This window comes from Lentinula edodes (genome assembly GCF_021015755.1).
Source record: "Lentinula edodes strain Le(Bin) 0899 ss11 chromosome Unknown C8R40scaffold_25, whole genome shotgun sequence".
NCBI classification, from domain to species: Eukaryota; Fungi; Basidiomycota; class Agaricomycetes; order Agaricales; family Omphalotaceae; genus Lentinula; species Lentinula edodes.
Window position 1 is genome coordinate 573,054 of NW_025764331.1, and position 23,474 is coordinate 596,527.

General features: G+C 46.2%; 11 protein-coding genes across 11 annotated transcripts; 4 read left to right on the plus strand and 7 right to left on the minus strand.

Moving 5' to 3' along the window:
- Window positions 1–483: 483 nt before the first annotated feature.
- Window positions 484–1,993, plus strand: C8R40DRAFT_1197707 (uncharacterized protein; the record flags this gene model as incomplete). The annotated part of the gene is made up of 5 exons (XM_046233089.1): window positions 484–715; window positions 776–832; window positions 887–1,473; window positions 1,522–1,686; window positions 1,901–1,993. The coding sequence occupies 5 exons, from the start codon at window positions 484–486 to the stop codon at window positions 1,991–1,993; spliced, it is 1,134 nt and encodes a 377-aa protein (XP_046084761.1).
- Window positions 1,994–2,153: 160 nt separating this feature from the next.
- C8R40DRAFT_1026772 (uncharacterized protein) lies at window positions 2,154–2,315 on the minus strand (the record flags this gene model as incomplete). The annotated part of the gene is made up of 1 exon (XM_046223090.1): window positions 2,154–2,315. A coding segment is annotated over one exon (162 nt), but the record flags the coding sequence as incomplete, so codon positions are not given.
- A 2,211-nt stretch (window positions 2,316–4,526) lies between these two features.
- C8R40DRAFT_376644 (uncharacterized protein) lies at window positions 4,527–5,789 on the plus strand. Its single transcript, XM_046234870.1, has one exon. The coding sequence runs from the start codon at window positions 4,710–4,712 to the stop codon at window positions 5,382–5,384; it is 675 nt and encodes a 224-aa protein (XP_046084763.1). The 5' UTR covers window positions 4,527–4,709; the 3' UTR covers window positions 5,385–5,789.
- A 1-nt stretch (window position 5,790) lies between these two features.
- On the minus strand, window positions 5,791–7,362 carry C8R40DRAFT_376643 (uncharacterized protein). The gene is made up of 3 exons (XM_046234869.1): window positions 6,976–7,362; window positions 6,250–6,874; window positions 5,791–6,116 (listed from the first exon to the last, which is right to left on the minus strand). The coding sequence occupies exons 2-3, from the start codon at window positions 6,868–6,870 to the stop codon at window positions 6,042–6,044; spliced, it is 696 nt and encodes a 231-aa protein (XP_046084764.1). The 5' UTR covers window positions 6,871–6,874; window positions 6,976–7,362; the 3' UTR covers window positions 5,791–6,041.
- C8R40DRAFT_1049739 (kinase-like protein) lies at window positions 6,966–8,508 on the plus strand (the record flags this gene model as incomplete). Its single annotated transcript, XM_046224584.1, has 6 exons — window positions 6,966–7,524; window positions 7,583–7,641; window positions 7,712–7,834; window positions 7,889–8,209; window positions 8,264–8,313; window positions 8,367–8,508. The coding sequence occupies 6 exons, from the start codon at window positions 6,966–6,968 to the stop codon at window positions 8,506–8,508; spliced, it is 1,254 nt and encodes a 417-aa protein (XP_046084765.1).
- A 1,181-nt stretch (window positions 8,509–9,689) lies between these two features.
- C8R40DRAFT_1161588 (JAB1/Mov34/MPN/PAD-1 ubiquitin protease-domain-containing protein) lies at window positions 9,690–11,163 on the plus strand (the record flags this gene model as incomplete). The annotated part of the gene is made up of 8 exons (XM_046230142.1): window positions 9,690–9,820; window positions 9,874–9,925; window positions 9,996–10,178; window positions 10,235–10,363; window positions 10,415–10,678; window positions 10,727–10,819; window positions 10,912–10,976; window positions 11,034–11,163. 8 exons carry the CDS (start codon window positions 9,690–9,692, stop codon window positions 11,161–11,163), a joined length of 1,047 nt encoding a protein of 348 aa, XP_046084766.1.
- Window positions 11,164–11,969: 806 nt separating this feature from the next.
- On the minus strand, window positions 11,970–12,696 carry C8R40DRAFT_1172470 (uncharacterized protein; the record flags this gene model as incomplete). The annotated part of the gene is made up of 3 exons (XM_046231855.1): window positions 11,970–12,242; window positions 12,318–12,608; window positions 12,682–12,696. 3 exons carry the CDS (start codon window positions 12,694–12,696, stop codon window positions 11,970–11,972), a joined length of 579 nt encoding a protein of 192 aa, XP_046084767.1.
- Window positions 12,697–15,145: 2,449 nt separating this feature from the next.
- On the minus strand, window positions 15,146–16,798 carry C8R40DRAFT_376654 (uncharacterized protein). The gene has a single exon (XM_046234871.1). It carries the CDS (start codon window positions 16,338–16,340, stop codon window positions 15,417–15,419), a length of 924 nt encoding a protein of 307 aa, XP_046084768.1. The 5' UTR covers window positions 16,341–16,798; the 3' UTR covers window positions 15,146–15,416.
- A 320-nt stretch (window positions 16,799–17,118) lies between these two features.
- On the minus strand, window positions 17,119–18,795 carry C8R40DRAFT_376690 (uncharacterized protein). Its single transcript, XM_046234872.1, has one exon. The coding sequence runs from the start codon at window positions 18,382–18,384 to the stop codon at window positions 17,374–17,376; it is 1,011 nt and encodes a 336-aa protein (XP_046084769.1). The 5' UTR covers window positions 18,385–18,795; the 3' UTR covers window positions 17,119–17,373.
- Window positions 18,796–18,840: 45 nt separating this feature from the next.
- C8R40DRAFT_1049506 (P-loop containing nucleoside triphosphate hydrolase protein) lies at window positions 18,841–21,524 on the minus strand (the record flags this gene model as incomplete). Its single annotated transcript, XM_046224568.1, has 8 exons — window positions 18,841–19,608; window positions 19,667–19,720; window positions 19,769–19,848; window positions 19,903–20,553; window positions 20,593–20,798; window positions 20,854–21,109; window positions 21,171–21,315; window positions 21,378–21,524. 8 exons carry the CDS (start codon window positions 21,522–21,524, stop codon window positions 18,841–18,843), a joined length of 2,307 nt encoding a protein of 768 aa, XP_046084770.1.
- Window positions 21,525–21,769: 245 nt separating this feature from the next.
- On the minus strand, window positions 21,770–22,730 carry C8R40DRAFT_1238424 (uncharacterized protein). The gene is made up of 3 exons (XM_046233459.1): window positions 22,641–22,730; window positions 22,387–22,583; window positions 21,770–22,332 (listed from the first exon to the last, which is right to left on the minus strand). The coding sequence occupies exons 2-3, from the start codon at window positions 22,520–22,522 to the stop codon at window positions 21,827–21,829; spliced, it is 642 nt and encodes a 213-aa protein (XP_046084771.1). The 5' UTR covers window positions 22,523–22,583; window positions 22,641–22,730; the 3' UTR covers window positions 21,770–21,826.
- Window positions 22,731–23,474: the final 744 nt, after the last annotated feature.

Below are 23,474 nucleotides of genomic sequence, written 5' to 3' on the forward strand. Positions count from 1 at the left end.
ATTTTGTCGCGCGAAGTGCATGTATTCCGGCTTTTCACGAAACATCTTTTGCACTCTTCTGCATCTCTTTTCATTACAAGGACCTTCGTCGAACCATTCGTTACGAGTTCCATTTATGGAATTCGTTCTATACGCTCAAAAAAAATTTGCACAGCCACTGTGACCGCTTAAGGGTGAGAACTTTTTCCCTTTTATAATTTACTAGCCTGAGCCACGTTTCACCTTCCTATCCTACGATTTGTAGAAACTTGCTCTTGCAGTCCACGGGCCACCACCGGCCTTTCCTTTTGATTGATGGCGCGTGTTCGGAAAATGATGACATTCGTGAAATTTACATGAGCTCATAAAATAAAATAAAATAAAAAGGTACCCGAGCCTTGACGTCGGGTAAGAACGTGTAATGAATAGAGTACGTTAGAGTACGTTCTGCCTCCCTCTCCTTCCCGCCGTTTTTTGCTTGCACCGTTTGTTCAAGACCCCGTCATGTTTCCAAGGGTACCTTCACGCTCTCCTCCTCGATATCGGTATATATACCCTCCACGTGGGAACTCGTTGTTCAATTCTGAACCTGGACGCCGCCATACCCAGCATACCCGTGGTTCATTGACCTTGCCAAGGCTACCTGAACTGGATACCTTCTTCAACGAGGATGCTGAAGCTTTTCAGTCCCGCCACGCGCCTTCAGAAGACTCCTTACCTGATCCATCTAATATACGTGAGTCATTTTCAATGCATTATTGCTTGTTTACTGAATAGCACTTTTGTACCTTATTAGTCAAAGAAGTGTATATGCCGAGGACTGTCAATTATGGATTGCAAGCTGTCACTCCAGGTCTGTTGAATTCCTATGCTGTTCAACACACTCATTGAATGGAATATCACTTAGTTCCTCCTGTCGAATTGTCAAGTGACGAAGAATTGCAATTCCCAGACCCGGAACCTATTTCCCAGCCTGTTTCTATCAAACGGGGCCACGGTCGTCCTAAAAAGGCTCCTGTTGCTGCTTCTCATAGCGAAATCATTCCGGTTGTGCCTTCATTTACGTTTGAGCTCCTCTTGCACCTCATAAAGCCAGACCGACCTATCACTGGAAAACTCAAGAAAACAAAAGGCAAAGCTACGAAACAGGAACCTGAGAAGCGAGGGCCAATCTATGTCTCTTCAGAAACTGACTACGCTGCTTTCCTTTCTAAAATTGCCAGTCTCGTTCCCGCTCCTGTCACTGGCCTTTCCATTCAGTCATTCGAGTGGCATTTTCTTTCACCAGCAACTGGTCCTTGGCTTCCTATTACTACGGAGGAGGGTTATCAGTCTATGCTTGGTAAGTTGAGGAAAAAGCATGCAAAGGATGAGGCCTATGTCATTATTCAAATGAAGAAACCTGTTCAAACAATCATCCCTGCTACTGTCGAATCTGTGATTGATGAAGACGAGAGTTCCGATGATGACTTTCGGGGTCCTGTAGCAAAGAAGGTATTTTACATAAATTGTCTGCTAATCAAAATGCTTACACCCGTTTAGGGAAAGATTGACGATGAATTAGAAGGCATTACACAGCACCTTCAGTCACTTTATCCAGTGGGAAAGTGCGAGCACGACCCAACCATTTCGTGCTTTCATTACCGTCCCGGCAACCTCCATTTTGAACTGACTCGCGGACGTCTTCTAGTCTGGGCCCGTGACATTGTATGTTATCTTTATATGGTTTTGTTATATCGAACCTCATTCATTTCCTCTGTGCTCATGGCTGCTACCAAACTGTACCGTTCACCTCGTACAAAGTTTGCAGAGATAGTAGCGCGCTGACCAGCTGGTGCACGCCCATAATGTCGGTATATTGTTCTTTCATCCTTACTTGTTTCATCGACAACTATAATTTGCTGAGCCACATAATGGGCAGAAATATCTGCCATCCATTCTGCCCGCAACACATCATCTCGCTCGGTCGCAGCTTTACGAAGACGTTTATACGTCAATCCGGCATCCTGAATGATCTGGCACAGTGATGATTTCGAAATGCCAACATCATGGGCTAGTGCCAGCCAATCTCGTATTTCATCCAAATACATTTCGGGAGCCTCTTGTGATAAAGACACCAAGCTGTGAATCATTTCAGAATTAAGTTTCGACGGACGTCCACGGGTATGACTGGGAGGGGCAATGACGGAATTATGTATTTCCAAGTTGCCTTTCCAGCGGTAAATACTGCTCTCGGAAACTGCTAGAATAGCTCCGACTTGTTCAATAGTCAGATCGTGGTCTAGGAGCCAGATTGCCCTCTGCTTCATATCTTCGCTGATGTGCCGGAGGACCATTGTGAGACGAGTAAATGGAGAGGGGCTCAAGTAGCCGACGTCAAGGCTCGGGTACCTTTTTATTTTATTTTATTTTATGAGCTCATGTAAATTTCACGAATGTCATCATTTTCCGAACACGCTGTAACTTGCCTCTTGATGACAAGTGCTCTTCGAACTTACTTCCTATTTCTCCTTCATATATTTACCTGATAATTTGTCTTCTCCTTTCTCTTTTATATGGTTTATATGGTTTTTTTATTAATCCTAAATTATTTTCATTATTTTCCCTTGAAGTCAACTAACTGCCACTTGACTAACGCACTCGGGAAGGGCACGGTTGATTTTTCAATTTTGATGATTTGTTGCCGGTTTATTGCCGGTCCGTCGGATATTTAATATCAGCTTTCTCGCACCATACCTTGAGTTTCAATGCTTTTATGCATGCAGTAGGAGCATTTTTGTGGCCTTCAAACTCTTAAGTAAATACACTGTCATCTTTTGCCTTCTAGTTACCTCAGGGATGATGAATATCCCCCTTTGAGTATTCATGTCTCCACTCAATTTATCTCAATTTACAATTTTTGAAGGAATTCATGCCTCTATCCTCAATTTATGGGGTTCATGCAGTCCTACTTAGGGTGTGATACAGAGGGCCTGTTACTTGAACTCAGAGCTCATATGGTAAACTCCAGCATAAGCATTTCTCCTGATAAAAACAAGCAAGCTCAAAGAACTTGAATAGCTATTAAGACTAAATAACATCTGCAAAAGCTGGATGTTCACAAGAGCAATGGAGGCACTGTCCAGCTCCCAGCAATTCTTCAGTGCTGCTGGGAGTACTTTCCCAGCTGGATAGTGCTGTCAGCTGCTTTCTGTTGAGGGAGACTCTGAGTGCTCAAGCCCATTCTGTATGTACCCGAGACTTCTTCTTGTATATAAAGTTACAACATCTGCAAAACCTGTATGTTTGGCTAAATAGCCGAAAGCAGCTCAGAGCACTTGGGAGCACTTCCCAGCAGCGAAAGCACCCAGAGCAGGCTTTGATTTTTGCTTTGGGTGCTTTCGTCACTGGAGAGTGCTCTCCAGCTAGTATCCTTGCTCTGGCAAGTATACATGTTTTGCAGATGAAGACAGTTACAAGACAGCATTATTACATATACAAGGAGAAGTCCAATATGAGCTCTGAGTTCAAGTAACAGGCCCTCTGTATCACACCCTAAGTAGGACTGCATGAACCCCATAAATTGAGGATAGAGGCATGAATTCCTTCAAAAATTGTAAATTGAGATAAATTGAGTGGAGACATGAATACTCAAAGGGGGATATTCATCATCCCTGAGGTAACTAGAAGGCAAAAGATGACAGTGTATTTACTTAAGAGTTTGAAGGCCACAAAAATGCTCCTACTGCATGCATAAAAGCATTGAAACTCAAGGTATGGTGCGAGAAAGCTGATATTAAATATCCGACGGACCGGCAATAAACCGGCAACAAATCATCAAAATTGAAAAATCAACCGTGCCCTTCCCGATACACTTGACTTGACAGTGTGACTCTGTTTCAGTTGACAGTCATCTCCCTGCCCTCTGGGCTTCTTCCACTTCTATATACCTGCACCAAGAAACTGCTTCCCCTATACCATGCTTTCCTATAAATCCAATGTCCTTTTTTGATTGGGTGCCAATGGACCCACTTCAATACTACCATGCTCTGTCTGCTTGGGTACAACGTGCACCTTTGGTCCTTCTACATTTAATTTACTCTCTCCAATTTGCTTATATCAAGTATTGGGTGTTTATGTAGAAAAACACTTGCATCGTTCATACTTTGTTCTTTTATGAGCACTCTGCCTCTGTGCAACAACTGCAATGCGCTTGCAGATTCTTAGGAGGATTGCCTTGGAACTGAACTCGTACCAGCCGGCTCATGGAGCCGGCTAGCAAACAAGTGATGATGAACGATGTCATTTTTCGCAGGACTGATTTTGACCCGATTTTTGAATATGGGCTTTTGATATGCGGAGTCTTTGGATAGACCTGGTCATGAATCATGATTCCAGACCCGTATATCGTCCGGAAATATACTAAAACTTCAGCAAGTGGTACGAATGCCGCAGCTTGTCACAAAACGAGAAACGTTACGGAATTATCGGCCCTCGTTTTGTTCGGCCCGATAACACATCACCACGTGCAATATAGCCACCTGTAAGCAAGTACAAACACCAGTTGACCCATACAGCTTCAACTTCAAGCTTCAAAGCTTCAAGACCAGCTTAGACGGGGCTGGTCATCGCTAGTCACGACAACGAGAACAAAAGATTTGACAAACTGTCTGCAACCTAACTGCACTCTCTGACCGTGCCTTTGTTGGCTCGTGTCCATTTACTACTACGCTTCTGCACCAACTCTGGTTATGTCCAATTCTCAGCATACAAAATCGGCCAACTCGACTTTGGCTCGTAGAAGATATCCCTTGCGTCGTCCATCCCCAACTAGAAAACGCGCTACAGTAACTCACACAACCTCTCCTGCCACCTTCGACGTCTTTCATGCGTCAGGCTCAACACGAGATCTAAATATACGGCCTGTACTCGTTCCATTGCATCAAAATCTTCGCAGACTTCCATCTCGTACTCATCTAGCTGGAAAACATATTGATATCGACGACTCCTCGATGAATCTCCGTGTTGGATCTAAGCGGAAACGCGTCGCGAGTGGTAGTAACGAGAACGCGCAACACGGTAGCCACTCGTCGCGCGGTTCTGGCCGTTTTAAACGTTTCAAATCCAGTAGACAGTCCAGCGAGACCAGTGAAGACGAGGAGCTTAGCTCTATGGATGTTGATGTTGATTCGCATCACTACCCATCTACTCGGCGAGGGCAAGTCGCGGTAGGAACTAGTTCCGACGTACTGTCCGAAGAGAGCGAAGAAGAAGAAGACGAAGACGAAGGCGTTGAAAAAGATGTCGATTCCTGTAAGCTCTTCGAGAATTCTACCACTCCCGAACTCATATTTGCTCTTCACAGCGGACGACTACTTAATTTCTTCTGCTTCGTCACGTGTCCTCAGTCGAATGCGAAAAGATGATCTGATTCGCCTGTATGCCCTAGCAGGTCTAACAGATGATGTAGAGTCCTTTACGAAGTCGGAAATTGTGCAGTCCATCATTGCTGCTCGTGATGATGTAGCTTCCCTGCCACCTTCCTCTCCACTTGGTCGGGGTGGAGGCTCAAGCGATTATTCTTCTGACGACGCTATTGTTCCTGACGAAGAAGCAACGCCGATGCCCAATATCCGCCGTCGTGTCACGATAAATGACGTCGCCAGAGAGGCTGAACGTCGGCCCCTCAAAAGTCGTAGCCTCTCGATGGGCCATTTTAATGATGAAAGTAGTTCATCGTCACGATCTCGTGCTAAACGGCAGACGAGCAAAGCTATTGAAGCTACTAGTAGTACTAGCTCAAGGCGAGTATTCTCAAAATGATGTATTCAATCAAATGCTTATCGATATCCCCTATAGGCGACACTCGTCAAGGTCCTCACCTGTATCATCAACCTCCGCTCGAGACGGTATTTCAATCTCTTCACCTCCCGCACACCATTTACGCTCCCGCAAGCCCTCCGTACCCTCATTACCTTCAATACCCTCCATCTCGCGCTTTCCAGATCCATCATCCCTTCCTACACCTATCGATCTTTGCGGTTCTGGAACTACACCGACCGTTGCCCTGGCTGCCTTTTCTTTTACACACCGAAAAGGTAAATCAAAACATGTCGGCTTCGATGAACCCGTTCAAGTGTCCAGGTCAGTGAAAACCCCTTCCAAGAAGTCAGCCCCAATGTCCGTAGTTGATAGCGAAAGCGATTTGACTGAGTTGGAGGATTTGGAAGAAAGAATTGCTGCTCAGCCTAGCCCAAGGAGGCTGAGGAGTAAAGATAGACAACGCTCAACTTCAGATGGCGGGAGCGGAAGTGGGGCCACTTTGGACACCCTTGATGCTCGTCGAGTTACTCCAATGCGTAATGCAAAGAAGAAGATGAAGAGCTTGAAGGAAGATTCTACCACGGAGCAAGAAGATGATGAGGTCGAAGACGAAGATGAGGTCGAATGCGTTGATGACGGGGCAGACGAAGACGAGGTTGATGAGCTCATTTCTACAGCTTCTGCCTCAGTGTCGCCTGTACAGTCTACTAACCGACGCACTCCCATGCGACGACGACTACGCTCCCGTCGGAAAGTGGAAGAAGATCCCAGTGATGGTGACGACGAGGAAGAAATCGACGAAGAAGGCGATGGCGAGAACGGCGCAGAAGAAGAAGAGGAAGAGGAGGAGAATGAAGAAGACGATGAGGCGACGATTGCCGTCGAACCTCGTAAACTTCGCAATGGCAAAATCGTGGGCGAAGAGGATGTTGATATGGTTGAAGAGGAGGAAGGCATCGAAGAGGATGAGGATGCCAACGCCGGAGAGGACGGCGAGGATGAAGAAGGTGATGAAGAAGGTGACGAGGAAGGTGAAATTGATGATGCCGAAGAGGTAGAGGAAGAATCGATTGTGGACGACGCGAGCATTGACCTAGATGCCGAAGGAGACACGGATGAAGAAGTGGAAATGGAAGACGAGGATAGTAGTAAGTTCTTGTCTGTAGAACCAAGACATGATGCTAATGGACTTACTTCTTCCAGTTGACTTGACCATTGCCACGGCGAAGACTCTTGTCCGCCTTCGTCGAGACGATCTCGTCAGGCTATGTGAAAGTCGGGACCTTGAACCCACAGGAACCAAACCTCAGCTCGCCGAAGCCCTTCTTCAATGGCGGGACAACCAAGCGAACGACTTTTCCTGTCCGTCTTCAACCGGTACCGCTCACCCTCCGTCCACGATCAAGAAACGGGGGCATCGCCGGCGTCATTCGCCTAATCGGAGTCGGAAAAGCAGTCAAAAGACCGCGACTCCTCCTGTGTTGCTACGGTCGGACAGGGTGCATATCGGTGAACCGAAAACTCCTCCGCTGTTGAACGCCGGAATGCAGAACGATAAACCTGTTGGTGAACCGGAACTTGAGCTGGATCTCGGGACGCTAGGCCTTGAGGATAGAGAGATACCGCCTGAGAAGCTGCAGAAACTAGAGAAGATTGGCAGTGGCGGGTTCAAAGATGTCTTCATCGGCAAGTTCAAAGGAAGAAGAATTGCCATCTCGGAGTTTAGAGGACAACTGAGTGCCAGTACGTGGTTGTCCCGCTCACCTTTGGCTTGGTTGCAAGTCCTTATTTTTTCCTACAGTGGACATCAAAGAGTTGAAATTGCTGGGTGGATTCGATCACCCCAATATAGTCCGTTTCGTGAGTGTATCTTTTGTTTACTATGGAACGAGCAACCTGACAAAACGTGTCTTTGGCGTGTATGGTCTAGCTCGGAGTCAGTATTCCTGAAAGTACTCGTGATACTCCAGTCATGATCGTCAGTGAACTATGTACGAATGGTGATCTGTTTGATTATATCCGCAATGTCAATCCCCCTTCTCTGCACAAAGTGGTATGTTGCCGATTATTTGTTCTTGGTGCATGTTATCTTATCATCTCTCTTCAGTTGCACATCATGCTCGACATCGCCCGCGGCCTGGAGTATCTCCATCTCCGCAAGCCGTCCATTATCCACCGGGACTGCAAATCGTCCAATATCCTCATCACCTCCAAGGGTACCGCCAAGATTGCTGACTTTGGGCTCGCCAAAGTCAAACAGTCAACGCGTTCGATGGTGCGCTCGCTCGTCGGGACCGTAAACTGGCAGGCACCAGAGTTATGGCACGCGCATCCCAAGTATAATCATAAAGTGGACGTCTTCTCTTGCGCATGTGTGTACTGGGAGATGCTGCAATGGCATCTACCGAATAAAAAATTCCCCTGGGAGGTAGGTCTCTAGTTGTCACAACCAGAAGGCTTTTGAATAATCTCAATGCTGAAGGGTATGAACGAACATGCTATTTATGAGATTGTCGGGACGAAGAAGCAACGGTAAGCTCTATCATGTGGCTATGTGCATTCGCTAATTCTTTCTTTCAACTCAGTCCCACATTATCCGGTCTTCGAAAACAGTGGTGTCATGAAATCGTCGACTTCATCGAACGTATGTGGGCACAGGAACACCAAGACCGCCCTACAATGTCAGAAGTCGTCGAGACGCTAGAAGATTTAATCAAATTGTATTGAATCCACATATCATATCGACGACTGTTCTATCTCTGGCGCAAAATGGTTTCAATTTCGTAAGGTCTTCAATAACTTTGGCATTAGTAAATCTTGCATACATCTACATCTACATCCTCTTTTTTTTTTCTTCAACGCGGTTATCCTCCGTCAACATTGTTCTTGTGATAATAGCTGCACTTTACGCTATTTCCCGTCTCTTCACCATTTCTTTCTGAGTGGTATAAGGGTATGGGACTCAAAAACGTGTTTATCGTTTCAATCTCTTTTCGCTATACTATCTTTTTCTGCTCGACAATGTTCATGATTCCAAAAACTCGTCATCAAATATGTATCAATTCTGCATAAATCGAAGGTTATTCTTACTGAAGTTTCCCCAATGTACTGTCATTTTCTTCAATTTCGATTTACTCACTTGGGTTACTTTGCTCAATCCAATGAAAGCAATACTTTCGATTGTTCGCATCGGAATCTTGAAGCTATGGCAACTTCAATTTTCGCAGATGACAAGCTTTACACTGGGATTCTGTTTGTAGGAGATGGACCCAGTGAGGAACCGAAAATCCTGCAGCTGCATATCTATGATTCCATAACTTTATTGCTCTCTCATACTCTGCGGGTTGAGCTCGCCGGAGGCTCAAGACCAGTTGTTCCGTCTTGGGACCACCTTTTGGTGGCGCCATGTATCTATCTATCTATCATAGAACCTCATAGAACCCTTGTCTTCGCCACTGTAGCTCGCTTTAATCTGCTCGCATATTGTGCTGTGTAGAGCAGGCCGTGGATTCTGACTTTCAACAAAGGACATATAAATGCGTATCATATTGAGTCTGTAGAAACTTAGACGGTCCAAGAACACGCATTATCCGCCTCGGGCATTCGCAGCAGGAACAGCAACAACTGAGAACAACTGGCCACTGCTGTAAAGATGGCCACTATGTAGCACAAACTAGCACAAACGAGAACTGAGACAGTAGAGTTTCAATGGGAGGATACTGGATATTCTTGACCACGCGATTACCGCGAACAATTTGCGACTGTCCGATTGACAAGAGCAGGGTTGAAAGCGCTTGAAGGTTTAGGAAGCCTTAGGTCGAATCAGGATTATCCGCATAAGAGACTGGTTAATATTATTGAGGCAATCGATAAGCACGTGCCTTTTGAAGTTAAAACAATCACCCACTATGGCGAACACGGCGTTGAAGACATTCAGCATCGAGAACGACATTGTAGAGCTCTCTCCACAAGATGATATCTATAAGTTTGACCCGGAAGCTGACAGAAAGATAAATCGCGAGTCACCATGGAGCAAAGAGTCAGTCGTTCAGAAGATCGCAACTGGGCTGGATATCTGATGAGCGTTTACAGCCCTCATTACTTTAAGTCATGCAAAATATCAGCCGTCGCACTGATCAAGATGGTCAGTAGATGTCGCTTAATCTCTCAGCTCAAGAAATTGAGTGGCTCCCCTTTCAATTGATATGGTATAGGTTATGCACGCTCGTTCAGGTGTTCCATACGAAATCATGGGCATGTTACAAGGAAAGGTCGTTGGAACGTCGCTGGTCATTCTAGACTCCTTTGCGCTACCTGTTCAGGGCACGGAGACGCGTGTAAATGCCGGTGCAGAGGCAACAGAGTATATGGTGGCGTATTATCAAGGTAGCCAAAGTGTACGTGGTCCACTTCTAGTTATCTCCATCGATCCTAATTCAACATCCGTTTGCAGGCTGGAAGACCGGAGAATTTAGTTGGCTGGTATCATTCTCACCCTGGTTATGGCTGTTGGCTATCTGGTATAGACGTCAGCACTCAGATGAACAACCAAAAGCATACAGATCCGTTTGTTGCTGTGGTTGTACGTCTCGTCTCCTTATTCCCCAAGCTTTTCACATAAATAGGTCTGTAGGTTGATCCAAATCGCACCATGACCGCAGGCAAAGTCGACATTGGCGCCTTTCGCACGTACCCGGAGAACTACACTCCTGCAAACGTTGCTTCATCCGAATACCAATCCATCCCTTTAAGTAAGATCGAAGATTTTGGCGTACACGCAAATCAATACTATCCGCTGGAAGTGGAAATCTTCAAATCAAGTCTCGAGACGCAGTTATTGGACTTGCTTTGGAACAAATACTGGGTTAACACTCTCAGTCAGAGCCCATTGGTTTCTGTAAGTCCAGAACGCATCTAGCGTTGACTAGTTCTGATCTTCCAACAGAACAGAGCATATGCTGTATCTCAGCTAGCTGATCTGAACCAGAAGTTGTCTAAAGTTCAATCATCTGTAGCTGGAACGAAAGCATCGCTCCCAGTGTCTGCAAAGGACTTGAAAGACGTGAAGGTCATTGTCCCCGATCGTTACTAATACTTCCTGCTGTATTCACTCATTGCAAGTTCTCACAGCAAAAAGAATCATCAAAGGAGGAAAAGAAGAAAGAGAACGAACTCGCGAAGAGTGTGAAAGACAGGTATGGCTTTTCATTTGTTTTCGCGATTGTAACTCTTTTGACTGTCTCCACTTACAGTAACAAAATTGCTGCTGAAGCCCAGCACGGACTCATAGCTCAAATCATTAAAGACGTCATTTTCTCGATACGACCGGGAAGTGGAAAAACTGATACGTCCCAGATAGGGGAAAGTATGAACATCGGTTGATCAATAGGGGTTTGCACCTTCCTACTTTTGTAATCACTAATGCATGTTGTAAATCATTTTGTAGAAACAAAGAATATTAGTTTACATTTTTGCTTTATAACTTGGAGCCTTTCTGCGATATTCCTGCTTCCAGCATAGAATCAAATAGTCGAAATGATCTTTCCCGAAGTCCTTGATTCTACAGCAAGATAGGTAGCAAAGTGACCAACGCTCAAATCATGTAAACAACGATGGAAAACAGACGCGCAATGTACGTGTCCTCCGTGACGAGGAGTGAAAGGTTAAAGCTTCCGAAAGATGTTCCCGAAGATCAGATAAAGTTCACACCACCCCAAGTTGAGAGCAAACGAACCATTATCCAAGTGGAAAGCAAGGATATCGGGAATTCTTGGTACGTACTTCATTCCTAAACTATATGCGTATAATTCAGCATTTGTTAATAGGAAACGTTCTGCCATACCAAATATGAGGTCGCTTACTACTGAACGGAGCGAAATCTAGGCCCATCTTGCTGGTACTTGCCTCCAGTAGCCATCTATCAGGATCAAATGTGCGGGGACCGGGAATGGCTTCGGGGTTCATGTGCAAGAGCAGATTACTCATTTCCACGATGGTCTTTCCAAAATGAAGGATTCCGTCAGCGACAGTGAATTGTACTACTCTCGAGAAGGGCTGGTGTTTTTATTAAGCTCGTCACTGCAAGCAATTGAACCGTGTGGAATATTCAAGTTCCGAGTCTGAGATATTGGCACATATACTAGCTACCAGTCGACTGCATATAGAAAATTCGAGCCATAGTTCGCTGGTTAGGTCGACAAAGAAGCCACACTCCAACCACTGCCAGTGTTGACTGCCTCGCTGATTGTATTAGGGGCCCCCGCGCTCACGAACCCTACTCGCAAAGTCGGTGGAGAAGTAGCAGAGCTCGCCATGGCATACAACATTTGACTACCTGCAGCACCAACAAACCCCTTGTTTGTGACACAGGTGAGACAATCTGCACCTCCTTGAATACCAAGTACATCGTCCCAATAGTACTGGCTCAGGACATTTTCCGGAGAAAAGAAGAAGGTGTGAACCTAATAATTTATTGGCTATTCAGTGTTTGGAAGTCTCCGATTTGTGGAAAATGGTGGAATGTAGGTACTACAGACCTGAATGAAGGTATCTCCATCTGCGACTAAGGAAACTGCCACGGGAGAATTGGACCTGACCTGCGACGAAGGAACCAGGACAGTAGATTTTTCAAACACTCCGATGGTAAATGCATTCGAGATGTCCATTTGGATAATCGAGCCGTCGTGTTGGTCTTGATAGTACAGGCGTGTGTCACCGTTGGGGAGCTGTATAGATCCCATGTTGGTACCGGAGACTGGAACGACGGCATCTGTGGTCAAATTGTTGGCGAACGCCCCGAACAGGTACGTTAAAGACATTGATAAAATCTGTACAATAAGGTAAGGTATAGAATCAGCAATGGCTTGAACGTCAAACATCATTCGAGGGATTGGGACTCACCACGGAAAATTTCATAGTGAACATTGTATAGTGAACGCAAGTCAGAAGTTGGTTGAGGAAGCTGACTGGGGTAACACAGAAGAGGAAGTCGACAATATAAGTACTTCTTGAGAATTGATTAATATTCAAGCTGTCTGGCACAGAAGAAGAAAAAAGTAGGATTAATGAATCAGTACAGTAGACTGTCACGATTCTCTCATTTTTGGACTACATAGAAAGGCCTAAGACATCATTAAAAAGGTGTTGACGGTGTCACTGTAAGCAGCAAAAATGCTGTTCATCAGTTGGAGATGTAGATGCGAAGTACAGGCGTACCTCGAGCTGAATATTTTCAATACAAAATTCGAAGTGCATTCGCAAAGACTTTGGATAGAGCGTGGAGTATATCAGCCAGGAATCAGTATCAGTCAGAATGACTCTTACTTAGTATCGTCCGATATGCTCGAAGAGAGACAAAGTTTACGCGGTCTGCGGGTCTGATCATTTGAGTTTAAGAGCAACGTTGTCATAATCATGTTCAACCCGAAGGTATTGGACCTTGGAGAAATTGTCAGGTATTATGAGATAGAAGGAGGGCTGATGATCGATTAAAAGTGCCTATTGCCTGCCACTGCGAGAACGAACAGACAGAGGTGGAGGCATCGCTTAGTTGCTTTGAGTTGGAACCTTTGAGAGGCATCGCTGGAAGGGTCAAAGGTGATTCGGCAGGTTGTCTTCCCTCCTCTTCCGTCCCGTTAACAGTCTCTGCGACGTCCAAGACTGCCTACCCTCGCACGTAACGAAATGTGAATGTGTAGCCGACGTGATTTATGATGAGACCGAAGAGACGAGAGCAGACAAGCCTCTTCTCAATTAAGCTGAGGATCCTCATACACCAGCTTTCGTTTTAGGATTAGGGTGCGTCCTGAGGGGGATGTGGAGAGGTTGAGGTGGGTGGAGAGGTTGGTTAGGGAAGGGGGGAACTGGGCAAGCTAGGACGACACTCACATTTCATGCGTCAAAGTCTGTCTCATCATTTCATCCGCTAGTCTAATGAGCAGTCGTCGCCGTTATGCAAAAGCAAAGCAAAAGTCTGGCAAAAGTGCAACGCAAACCGGAGTCCGGATCGGCATGGTTTTACACCGGGACGGGAAGGGGGAAGACCGGTTCTGGCGCTTATAGCTTTGTTCTCGACTTCGATAGTTCACTAGAGTACGACACTACTAGAAATTTGTGTGACAACGTACTCGGCGCATGGAGAAGAAATAAGTCTTTTCGACGCAACTAGAACTATGGCCGGGCCTCATGGTTTTATCACAGCGTATACTTTGGACAGAAGCTGTGTTATCCTCATCATCCTAGGTTAACACTGATCCTACCTTTCTTCTCGTACGGGCGACGCGACGCTCAGTTATACTCCTCCCTAGTAAAATGATTGGATTGTCAAAGATATCCTGCAACTTCTTCTGTAAATTGTCTTTAGGGGGTGCTTGTTGTTGTAATCCCTTGTGGTCCGGTCCGCCAACGTCTTGGTAGGTTATCTGTCTCGTCTGTGTCCAAAAGATCGGTGGATGTCGATGAGCGTCGGGCCAACGCTCAAAGCAGATATTTGGGCGCTTATACGAAAGTGTGGCAATCTGCAGGTCTATTGAAATGGTAAGATCCTGATATCTAGCTCCCTCAACATGCCACTTCAATCTCTTCGACCACGTAGTCATCAGCTTACTCGGGAAGTGGAACCGTAACAACGTGCTCCGCGCAGTGAAAATATTAAAAGATCAAATTTTCTGGGGAAATCTTTTGTCAGTCGATCTCTTAGATCGTCCTAATGAGCACAACCAATGTCGAGCGTATGCTTATATCGGAATTGAAAGAATGCTAATTCTGGAATCTCTATCATCCTCAATATCCTAGGTTGAAGTCGGTTCTGCTCTTCAAGTCGGCCCTGCTCTTGATATCCCCCTTCCTCAGCCTGACCTATTGTATGGTAAAATATAGCCATATTGCGAACTTTCCTTCAACACTATTGTTAGCAACGGGGGACATTGTTATGGTTCTGGATTTGCAACCGTGAGGATGGTGGTATGGGCAGTTGGGGAAGAAGAGAGGATAGTTCCCAATGCTCAACGAAGAAAATTTGCCCACCAAAGGTGTTACAGAAATCTCTCTTCGCGCTCCTTTACCCATACCCGATGTCCTTACGGAGGCCACCATTCTTCAAAGTTTCGACATCGTCATTTCCAGTATCATCTTCATCACCTGATTCTGCCTTGGATAGGATAGGATAGGATATAAATTATACTGGCGAGGTCCGTTGCTCGAACAACCAGTTTACCATACTACTGTACATTTACATATGCGTCTATGTCTCCTGTACAGCTATGGAACACACACTCTTATTATGGGGGTCGTAATGTATGCTTGAAGTCATCCTGCCCTCCCTTGGCATTGACGATACACCCTTTCCCAATTCAGTAGTGCATGCTGAATTATGTTGCATAGACAATTTCTGTGGCATAAAATATTTCCAATACCTTGCAGTCGAGCACGTAGACCATCATTATCTGCCAAAGCTGCTTCAAGCTTGGTGGAGACGTCATCGAGCTTGGCCCACAGCTTCCTATTCTCCTCCCGAAGAGTGTCGTTGTGTGAGTTGATGGTGGTGGTGACCTTTTTGAAGGCGTCAGCTATCGACGTTTTTCGGTCCACCCTCACCTCTTCGCGTAGATCCGAAAGCCCTTTGGATATGAGAGATCCTATTCTCGTAAACTCCTTTGTGGCGTATGTGCATACCTCCATGACATCCTTTGGCTGGGGGAGAGTTTTCGAAAACCTTCATAAACCTCTACTTTGTCCTTAAGCGTACGAAATTCCTTGTCCAAGGTCCGCTTCCAATCTACACCGTCCTTTAGCAAATGGTTGTTGCCTTCAAGTGCCTTGATACGCGTCCTAATATCACGTAGGAGAGACGCTGCAGGCACTTTCGGGGAACCTGATCCGTCAGAGATGACAGATTCGTCTACGTGGGCACCCAGTCCAGACACTTCCAGTGCATCTACACGCACTCTCAGCTCCCCGATTTCACCCCGAACCCTTTCTTCGTTCTTGCGTTGTATTTCTACCAGCTCTAATTGATGACCTCCCAGAGCAAGCGTGTTGCGGTTCAGAGCAGACGCCACGACAGCCGTCGACCTCTTCTTCCCCAGTATTTGAACCTTCAATGCGTCAGCAATGGCAGCCTGATCATCCGGAAGACATTCTGACGAGGGTGGTGAGGGGTCGTCGTCGTCGGAAAGGATGGACAAGGATGAGTTGTCGTTGGTCTGCAAGCGAGTGGAGGATCGGCGGTTTGGCATGGGCTTCTTCTGAGGAGAGGTCACTTTCTCCTTTTCGATTGCCTTCTCTTTCCCTTTGAACTTCTCGGCCGTCGCATTTGCTTTAACCTTGTCTTTTGGTTTACTTTTCTCGGTGCTACCCTGTAAACTGTCCTTATCGCTTCGGTCATGTCCCTCGGGCTCCTCCGATGCGGTTTGGTGAGGAGATTTTGCCCGCGAATGGTCATTCGATGTACGATCTCCCAACGTCCAAGAGTTTGGGGATGATTGGTGTTCTGGTGAGGTTGCAGAGTTTTTAGAGTGACTGTTTTGCCTGAGCTCGGCTTCGCCCGTGGATGCAGACATATTAACAAAATCAAGAAAGAGTTCGGATTATAAACGGGGTGTTAAGTTTCGAGGACGCGTTTGCAAAAGCGAGCACGTAGTTCGGTAGCAAGTAGAGTTTGTTTTGGTTTCGAATCCCACGCCGTAACAAGATTCAGTCTGGCACCCGAATTGCCTTGCAATTTTACGTTCGAGCTCCAGCACGTACACTCCGTGTACAGTTTCTTGAGCACTACTTTGTTTTGTTAAAAATCCAGATCCAAGTCCTTCGAGAACACCGTTGAGGGGGCAAGAATCCAAGCCCTCCCGGGCACCCAGATGATTTTTCGCGAGTAACCAAGCTCTTATGAGCACAAAAGTCCAAGCTCTTCCTGAGCACACAGTCCAAGCTTTTTGTGAGCACTATGATCCCTTCCTGTATGTCCAGTCACCAAGCTCTCCAAGCACTCAGTCACGCAAGTCGAGTCCTACTATTCAAGTCCAGGCTATGAGGCGCAGAATCCACCAAATCCGGGGGTGATCGCTAATCACTCGTTGTCGAAGCGTACTATTTTGCCGGTTGTTGTTGTTATTGACAAGGATGGTTTTACTCTAACACCAGTATCGAAACCCGATATCTCTGTGCACCAGTAGATGTTCTACCGTGAGAGAATCAAAGGACCTTGGTACACCATGCGTTGATGTGCCAGGCCTCCCAGTCCTATTTCGTCAACCCCGAACCATATAGCGTTCGCTTTGTGCGAATCCGTTTCTCCTACTGCTTGAAAACATATTGAAATTGAGCTGCTTCAAAGCTATCAAGAAGTGAATTAGTGCGGGTTCAAAACGAAACTAGTAGTAAACTGCAGACTGAGATAGCATCCATACACAGCAAGAAAAAATATCCAAAACCTATGCAAATGAGGTACCCTACTAGTACTGGGGTGGCAATTAAGAATTAGTAAATCAACGTAAATGCAGTGAATCAATCATATCATACAATGAAAATGATAAGGTGAAGTGAATGTTCGTGCTAGAAGGTAACAAATCCTACGGTCGTGAGAAGGCATAACAACTACAACGGCGTTGGTTTCTTCCCCATGAACTGTTTATAAATTTTCAAGTCCGGCACTGGTTCTGGTTCTGCTCTCATGGCTATATGAGCTGCATAGTCTTTCGCCAAAGCACGTCCAGAACCATTCTCTTTCGAATTCGCATGTGAATGACTCTTCGTGAACGATCTAGCCGTCCTTAACATCGCGGTTGGGTGAAGTTTCCTGAGCTTGCTTGGTGTTGTTGGACGTGTGCTTGTCATTGCTTTCATAGCATCCTGGCGGGGTTCGATGGACTTCGACCTGAACCCCTTCCTAGGTGTCGAGGTCGATGGAGGAACAGTAAGACCACCCGTCTGTCCGTGATGTATGTGAGCTTTGGTCTCCGTAGTCGGGATACGTCCTCGATGACTGTGATCGTGATCATGATCGTGATCATGGCCGTGCTGCTCGATAGACTGAGAACTTCCACGTAAATCGAGATTGGACCTTGACTTCGGCAGAGTGTGTGGCGAGCTCAGCCTCCCGATGCGCACATCTCGCTGCCGACTCACCGCCTCAGCTTTAGCCCTACACGCTGCACATCTCTCAATATCTGTATAACGAGAATCGTCTGGATGGAAATGGGGAAGTTCGAATTGGGGGCCACTGAGACTGTTATTCGTGAAATTTCCGAGCCCATTGATTCCATTCCCGTTTTGATATCTGGAGGTAGGGGTCGAGGCCACAGATGGAGTAGTCGGACGAGAATGCCTCCCTAATTTTTCCCCGGGGGTGGTAGGAGTCTTAGCTCGGGTGCGTTCAGTACGTTTGGCTTGAGCCTGAAAATTAGGATGTTCGGGTTTCGACTTAGTTTTTACTGGTGTAGAAGGAGGCTTTGAATTTGCTGAACCTTCCGCCTTTTCCTCCGGCATAGACTGCTCCCGCTCCCTCACCTCCTTCTCTGCACGTTCCCTCTCCCGTCTTGCCTCTTCTTCTACACGTTCCCTCTCCCTTTCTGATCTTAAACGGGCCACTGTCCTCCTCCCAACCATCCCACGCAACGCCCTTTGTATTGATATTGCAGCGGCATTTTCCCTTTCTTCACGCTCTCTTTCAGCCCGGAGACGAAGTCCCTCCAAGATCGCTAGAACGCGTGAACGGAAAAAAATTTTCGTCCGACCATATTGATATAGTTTAGACTTGGATTCGGACAGGGTTGGGTTGTCATTGTTCGTGGCTGCAGCTGGACCGATGATGATATGTACAAGGTCTTGATGCACCTGATGTAGAACGGCAGCAGTTAGCTGGCGGTTAGGGTCGTCGGTGTCGAGGTCGCCGTGCTGCTCTTGATTCGAGGAAAACGATGAGGAAGAAGTCGGTGTGAGGGGAATCAAAGTCGACGGATGGGGCAAAGAACGATGTTGTGATGAAGGAAGCAGTAAGCGGTATCTAAAAGGTTGCGGAAAAATAACTTTTAGCAAATGAACCTGTGATCATAGAACGTCACACTACCTTTCCACAAAATCCTCATATCTCCACCTCGTTGGATACCCCTCACTCGTAATTCTAATCGTCTCCAACACCCCACATGCTTTCAATTGAGCTGCAACTGAGCTGCCATCGAATAACCAAGGTGTCTTACTCTCATTCGGCTTGATACATCGGATGTAGTGTATCGACGTCCGTTTCAGAGCCTCAGTCAGTGTGAGCAAAGACAGTTTGAAGACAGAACATTGCGTGGGTTTGCGGCCTGATACTGCCTTACTTGGCCCGTTTGCGCTGACCGCGCCTCCTGGTTTGGGGGACACTACTCCGCTCGGCCCGTTTTTTGAGGCATGCGGATTCGCGTGACTATCAATACCCACATTGGACCCAACCTCTACAACCTCTCTCAAAAACTCATTCGTCGAACCCATAAGCAAATCCCTATGCTCATCCGGCACCGTTCCCCGGTTCTTCTCCAGGAATCCATCGATATTATATGACACATCTCCGGCATAATGCGCTATGGTGAATGCTTCGTTTCCGTGTAGGTGATCTTTGAAAATGGCTTTATGTTGCGAGGAAGGGGATTTGAGTTGACTGTTGAGCTTGTCGATGAAGGAATCGTCTGTTCCGGTAGCGAGACGGGATTCTTCATCAAGTAAGGCGAGAATACCGAGTTTGCCTTCTATAAGATCAATGCAAGGTTGATTGTCGGAAAATTCGATGGTGGTCCAGTCGATGGATTCTAAGGCGTATTCGGCTTGCTCAAGTTTGAAGACGTGGGAAACGAACTGGGTGACGCACCAAAGTCAGCTCAAAAAAAATGATAACAGAAAGAGCAAGGCATACCTGCTGTTGTAGCTTCTCATTGGCGTAATTGATGCAGAATTGCTCAAAAGAGTTCTGATTTGTATGATCAATACAGATCATGTCGAAAGAATATAGGCTCACCGTCTGGAAATGTTCAAAACCGTAAATATCCAGCACTGCAATGAATGTTCTCTCCCTTCGTCCCTTGTCGTCACTCTCCCCTTGGCCCTCACCCATACTATCCTCTTCTTCCATCCCTCCACCCTCGCCCAAACTCTCATTGATCCTCTTCACCAACCAATCAAAAACACTATTATAGATAAACTTTGCCACTCCATCCCTCACACCCACCGCTTGATCCACTGTTCTCGCAGACTCATACTTCTCTCCTCTAGCATCGATGACCTTCTTCGTCGTACATCGAGCAAATTGCTCTGCGCTGATACCAAGTAGCTCCGTAGCTTTGGCTAAAGCATGATCACTTTTAGAATCGATTATCGCATCTTTGGCATCTCGCCTGTGTTGTATGTCGATGTTACCGAGATGGAGGATACCAGCTAGGAGACGGAAGATAGACAGTTGGTTTGCGGAGTCGATACCAACAACGGACAATGCTTGACGGGTTGCAGCAAAGTTGGCTGCATCGTCGACATTGTCAATCTTGAAAGAGGAAGAAGACGACGAGAGGTATCGGAATCCTTTCCCGTCTGTCAAGTCCGAGTTTAATCCGTCTAATCCAAATTGAGCGCGTTCCGAGTCTGGCAGCTTAGAGACTCCCTGGCAGAGCTGGTAGAATATATGGTAGTTTCGTTCGGATCGTTGTTGAAAGGATATTCGTGATCGCTCGAGAAGGTAGGTACGGATACGAGCTCCGACGATGGAAGAGTTGGAGTCGAAAAGGATCTGCACGAGGGGATGTTTTAGCCCTCTGCTGTACTATTCGAAAGGTGAGTAAGTTGAATTACATGCCTGAATATATTTTCCGAACCGGGAAGAATTATCGTTTCTTGACGTTTTGGCATTACCGAATGCCTCAAGGATGGGGTTCGTAGCGAGAACTTGATGTTCGACGGATGAGGCAGCCTCTTCTGGTATCATATCGGACACGTTGGATTTCATAGAAGCCATATACCTCATGATATATTTCGCCGATTCCGTCTTCCCAGCACCACTGGAAGGAATCTAAACTAAGGCTTTTACACATATGAATAAAACACGATGTTTACCTTTCCCCAGAAACGATTATCGTCTGGTCCTGCGAATCTCTCTGCATAGCTCTGTAAGCTTCTTCGGCAATAGTAAACAGATGAGGTTCCAAGTTCAACTCGTCCCGTTTCTTTCCCGCTGCCCCAGCGTACATCTGGATAACATTCTGCCCATAGATAGGGACGTCTGTAAAAGGATTGATGGCGACAAGGACTATTCCACTGTAGGTGTAGAGTTGTTTGTGGGTGGTATATCGATTGTGGATGACATGGAGGACTGAAGATTGAAGAGCGTGTCAGAAGAAGCATCGAAGAGACCAGGAGCGTTCAGAACGCACTGGATGGTTCATTCAAATGAGGAAGCTGAGTCAAGTCGTTCACTTGATCGTACTCGGGCGCGTTACAAAGAGGCGGAAGGGTCTTTCTGGTATCCTTGGTGGCATTTCGAGCAATTTCGTTGAGCGTAGTTTTCAGTGTAGTCTCCTGCATAGAAACTCATCTCTATGTTGTACATACTAATGGTGCGAGATAAAACTACAACGTACCTTGTGTCTTTCATTGAGAAACTTCAGCTCCACTATTCCATCCTCCTCAGCTGACAATAAGCAGGACAATACCTCCCCGCGAATCCATCCTTGCTCTTTGTCCTCAAACCATACCTGTGTTCCTTTACTGTATATCGATTCCGCCATGAAAGCAGAAGGGAAAAGGCTTGGTTGAGAATCGCTGTCGCATTAAATTATTGAAGCTGCATAGATTTCCTCCGATGTTGTTCTAGGTAACTGTTAGGAATGAGGGTATCCTCAGGCAGGTGGTCTTGATGGTAACAAAATGGACGGCTTTCAATTAATATTTATTTGCATGTGTTCTCTTGACGTAATGCAGCAGCGTTTTCCCCCTTCGTTTTTTTCGTTTACAATTTCAGCAATTCATCATCCCTCAATGATAGTATGGAGAACTGGTCGCTCGAACGAGCGCAGATAATTGTATTATTTTAAAATGCCTTTTCCACAACTTCGTTGGAGGATGTATCTTCAGGTACCTTCGCCCCAGCTGGACCTATGGGCTTCATCGCATCGTACATTGCAATCCACTTCTTCGGCAACTCTGTTACCTGTTTCTCAACGTTGGTCCTACTATCACGCTCGTAGACCACCTTCAACTCTTTCACTAGGAGGCCTATGGCTCTATCGATGAACTGCAGGTTGGTGTCAAATCCACGGATCATGGAACACATCATTTCGAAAGCCGACGCCATAGCCTCACGATTTTCGAAGTTGACATACACCTCGAGATAAGTAGGTGAATTGTTATTAGGCGTATTATACCTGGGAGGCTTGTCGAGCTCTTTGGGTATTAGCCGTTTGTCTTTGACCATTGATTGGAATGCGTGAGTATTGCCGACGTAAAACGCCCACTCTTCATCTGGTGCGTAGTGAGAGTAACTATGCTTGGTGCTTTGAGAGTCGGTGCGCTTGATCATCAGGTATAAACCTTGAACTTGAGGACGATTGGTTATATAAAACGAGCATTGAGGGAGGAAATGATACATACCTCTGACATTGTTCGGGAGTCGTTGCGCAGGTTGCTCTGAAGTAGCATTGAGTGTCAAAGGCATGGAAAACACCCTGTGGAAGTTGAAGACAAGGACGAGGATAGCGAGAAGGGGTAAAGACAATGTTCGAAACATGGTGCTTTATCGGTGTGAAGACAGATGGGAAATACGGTTCGTGAGCAGGATAGTCTTCAGCCTTGAGTGTTAAATCCATATGAGCGAGAGATCAACACACAGTGCACAATCAACATACCAGAAAATGCAGTGTGTGCGTTGTCATAAAGTACGCAGCCCCTATCATTTTCCCTTTCTCACCGTCTCGACGCCTTTACTTGTACAATACATCATCCCATCGCTGTCAATCTCCATCGATTACTGATCTATCTATTACTGATCCACCTGACCCACCTTCTCTTTCTATCGGCTTCCGCCTCCTTCCTTGCCCCTGAACTGTACAGTATTACATCGTTGTTTCTCGCAGACTAGATTATGTATATATAGCCAACCCTCCACAGCCTGGTCCCTTATCTTGACCTCTCTGTCATTATCTGGGACCAGGTATGTGCTTACTTATTATTACCTATGACTACGATACTCAATATATCTCTGTCATTATCTGGGACCAGTTCGCCTCCGCTCCGCTTAGTCGCTCTGCCTCACTCACCTGCTTAGTTGCTCCGCCTCACTGCCTGGCTTAGTCACCCCGCTTCCTGCTCTGCTAGTCACTCCGCCTCTGCCGCTTCATGACATGCGTGAGGATAAATAATTCGTCCAGCGAATTGTTCAATTAATTTTGCTTCGTGTGTCGGTCTCGAATTTTCGAGTAAAGAGTTGACAACTATGTAACTGCGTGAAAGCAAAAGCAAAAGTCAAATCAATTTTTATAAGAGACAGGGCAAAGGCTCAACACACCGAACCAGCGCCAGCGCAAGGGAAAGAAGTAAATCCTAGTAGTCCAACTCAATTAAGAGTTTTTTTTCGAGTGAAATTTCGAGACTAATATCGGCTAGCGTGCCGCAAGCCCATTTGGGAAATCCATCAATCGGATCCGTAAGCCATCGAGCTGAGCGAAGTGCTACTTATCGAC

Bases quoted from the DNA above. Each gene is read 5' to 3' on its own strand.
- C8R40DRAFT_376644 (XM_046234870.1), top strand. From the start codon at position 4,710: ATGTCCAATTCTCAGCATACAAAATCGGCCAACTCGACTTTGGCTCGT.
- C8R40DRAFT_376643 (XM_046234869.1), bottom strand. From the start codon at position 6,870: ATGCTCGCGTCGTCCACAATCGATTCTTCCTCTACCTCTTCGGCATCA. The intron at 6,117-6,249 runs GTTGAGCGTTGT...ACTTCTTGGAAG, and splicing joins TTCCGCTCCCGCCATCTGAA to GGGTTTTCACTGACCTGGAC.
- C8R40DRAFT_376654 (XM_046234871.1), bottom strand. From the start codon at position 16,340: ATGTCTGCATCCACGGGCGAAGCCGAGCTCAGGCAAAACAGTCACTCT.
- C8R40DRAFT_376690 (XM_046234872.1), bottom strand. From the start codon at position 18,384: ATGGTTGGGAGGAGGACAGTGGCCCGTTTAAGATCAGAAAGGGAGAGG.
- C8R40DRAFT_1238424 (XM_046233459.1), bottom strand. From the start codon at position 22,522: ATGTTTCGAACATTGTCTTTACCCCTTCTCGCTATCCTCGTCCTTGTC. The intron at 22,333-22,386 runs GTATGTATCATT...ATCGTCCTCAAG, and splicing joins ACTCCCGAACAATGTCAGAG to TTCAAGGTTTATACCTGATG.